We start from the raw sequence: 2,771 nt of genomic DNA on the forward strand, positions 1-2,771 counted from the left end.
ATATATATATATATATAGATACACAAGTGTAAACATAAAACTGAAACTAAATAATAAATAGAAGATTGATGACACATTATGTCTATTCATTATGATCATCTATAACAAGCATTTTATTATTAACTTTATTATTTTGTATTTTATGTACACAATTTTCCCAAATCCAAAATTTCTTTCTAGGGTTAAGCCGCTACTCACCGCGCCACAATTGAAGAACACAATGTCCGACTATTTACCAATTGAGATCCTCGACAAAATCATGAAATTGTTTCCCGTGAAATCACTCATGCAGTTCCGGTCGGTCTTTAAGACATGGAAGTCTTGGATCGATAGCTCAGATTTTGTTCATACCTATACCCGCCAGCAGCACCATCTGTTGGTAAAGTATTATGATGCTGATGAGATACCAAGATTCATCTCAATTGCTGATGATGACACATTCCCATTCAAAACAATTTCCCTCAACCCTCCCCCTCGGTTTTCGGTTAACGATCGAGAACACTTTTTGGTATTCGGATGGTCTCATGGCTTATTGTGTTACTTTTCTTCTACTGAAGTTGGGGGCACGACGGTAATCTGGAACCCGTGTATACGAAGAGCTTTTCGGACAGTTGTGCCTAATCTAGCAACTTTAAATACGGTTATTTATTCCACCGTTTTAGGGTTTGGGGTTTGCCCGGTCACCAATGACCCCAAAATCGTCAAGATCGTTTACGTTCGCCCTCTGTCAGTTAACGTAAACGTAACTTCCATACCTTTTCAAGTTGAGTTGTTTACGCTGAGCACCGGGGCTTGGAGAAGTCTAAGCGGTAACCTACCACATATATCGGTTCAGTTTTATCAGAGTTTCTCTCATACCAATTATTCCGTAGCTGCAAATGGGTTTATTTATTGGATTGCTACTGATACGATGCGGGTGGATGGTGTGAGTCGTTTTTTGATTGTTTCATTTGATCTCACACGCGAAGATTTTGTGGAGGTACACCTCCCAAATAAGTTAGCCCGGTCCATAGCTCTTACCATGTATAAGGTAAGGGAGTCTCTAGTTATTCTACAACACGGCTTGGAACCTAGCAAAAAGGTGGTCGGATTATGGATCATGGAGGGTGGTCTATTTACGCAACGGTACACATTTAATTTAACAGACCGGTGCTTGTCTATGTACCAAGATCATATGGAAACCGAGCAGATGCTGCTGTTCTTGATATTCCAGACTACACATTCGAGTTTAAAGCACGTAAAGCCTCTATAATAGGATTCAGACAAACAGGTGATGCTATTATTAAATTAGACTATGAACTTGTTATTTGCAGGTTGATCTTGAATAAGCTCAATAATCTTGGACTTGATGGGATCGGGTATTCGCATCTTGTGTATCCGTACATGGAAACACTGTTTCTTCATGATCGTCAGAATCTTACTGAAGTGGTTCAAGGTCATTTGGTTTGATCAGTTGCTGTGTGTTAGAACTTAGAAGTATATGAATGATATTTGGTGCTACTGCAGTTTGTTTAAACTTGTTTTTTTTCTGCTTTATTAGCTTGATACAGTTTTACTTGCATGGACTTGTATGAATGTATGTTCTGTTTGTTTGTTTGGAACCAGTGCTCTATTATATGCAGCAGCAAAAATGGATTATTGTTATTATTATTATTGATAAAATGAGAGGCTAACAAATACAGATGAAACAAGGGCAATTCGGTTTAAATCTCACTCTTTGAAACATTTTTAATTTGATGGGTTCAAATATGTTGGTGCAGGTCAAAAGTTGTAGGAACTAGGGGTGCAAACAAGTCGAGCCCAAGCTTGATCAGGCTCGGCTCATTTACTATTTATTAATTGATTTTTATATATTTATAATTGTTTTCTATATTTTTTAATCATAATTTTATGTATAAAATAATATATATTATGAAATAAGATCAAATATATTTTATACTTAACATGAAACAGTGATAATCACTTTGCTGTTATTATTAGGTTTATTTTTATAGGTGTTGATGTTATTTGATGGTCGGGCAAAAGTCGTGTATATTATTATATTATTTGTTTAATTTTAGTTTAAATATTATGTGAACTTTGGCACTTCAAGTGTGTTTATGTGTTTCAGGATACTTGACGTTAAGGAAGCTTATCAGGATGAATTACGGACTTGGAACGAAGATATAGAAGACTCATGATGATTGGCACGTTTTCCTATGCAAATTAAATGAAGAAAATAAAGAAAATTCTGTCAGACGCCTTTAGCGCGGGGCTAAAAGGTCCTGATGGTGATGTCAGCGTATCTCTAAGATCATCAGAATTTTGAGTTTTTAGCGCGGCGCGAAAATCACACCCCTGGGATGTTAGCACGCGCTAAGATCCTCCTGGCGGGAAAAATAACCCTAACTTTGATATAATCAGTTTTTCAGCCCCCATTCGACCTATCCTTCATTCCTTCAACCAAGTACAAGCCCTAGGACGATTTTCCACCATCCCGAAGCCTACGGTTCGTCCGTTCATCGCATGCTTTCATCTTCTCATCAGATAAGCGAATCCTTCGTGATGCCGATGTCAGGCTAAACCACTGTATTCACTTTAGGCTAAGGTTTTGTGTAAACTAACTTTGATCAGATTCTATGTTTTGAATGAGTATGAACTTGATTAATTGTTTTTAATCTTGTTTTACATTATGAATTGATTGTTTAAACAGTTTATGATTTTGATTATCAAACTTTGCATCACTTTTCTGGTTGTGTTCATCACATGTAGGGTTAGCTCTTATGTCATTG

At 36.8% G+C, this 2,771-nt stretch overlaps 1 protein-coding gene across 1 annotated transcript; it reads left to right on the forward strand.

Moving 5' to 3' along the window:
- The first annotated feature begins 220 nt into the window (after window positions 1–220).
- On the forward strand, window positions 221–2,180 carry LOC143529565 (putative F-box protein At3g51171). Its single transcript, XM_077025335.1, has 5 exons — window positions 221–1,197; window positions 1,314–1,443; window positions 1,541–1,576; window positions 1,995–2,029; window positions 2,111–2,180. Exons 1-5 carry the CDS (start codon window positions 221–223, stop codon window positions 2,178–2,180), a joined length of 1,248 nt encoding a protein of 415 aa, XP_076881450.1.
- Window positions 2,181–2,771: the final 591 nt, after the last annotated feature.

The sequence above is a fragment of the Bidens hawaiensis genome, unplaced genomic scaffold (assembly GCF_021521415.1).
Source record: "Bidens hawaiensis isolate Kalapana, Puna unplaced genomic scaffold, B.hawaiensis_p1.1 tig00008566_1, whole genome shotgun sequence".
In the NCBI taxonomy this organism is placed as follows: domain Eukaryota; kingdom Viridiplantae; phylum Streptophyta; class Magnoliopsida; order Asterales; family Asteraceae; genus Bidens; species Bidens hawaiensis.

Bases quoted from the DNA above. Each gene is read 5' to 3' on its own strand.
- LOC143529565 (XM_077025335.1), top strand. From the start codon at position 221: ATGTCCGACTATTTACCAATTGAGATCCTCGACAAAATCATGAAATTG. The intron at 1,577-1,994 runs GTATGTTCTGTT...TTATTTTTATAG, and splicing joins TTGCATGGACTTGTATGAAT to GTGTTGATGTTATTTGATGG. The intron at 2,030-2,110 runs GTATATTATTAT...TATGTGTTTCAG, and splicing joins GATGGTCGGGCAAAAGTCGT to GATACTTGACGTTAAGGAAG.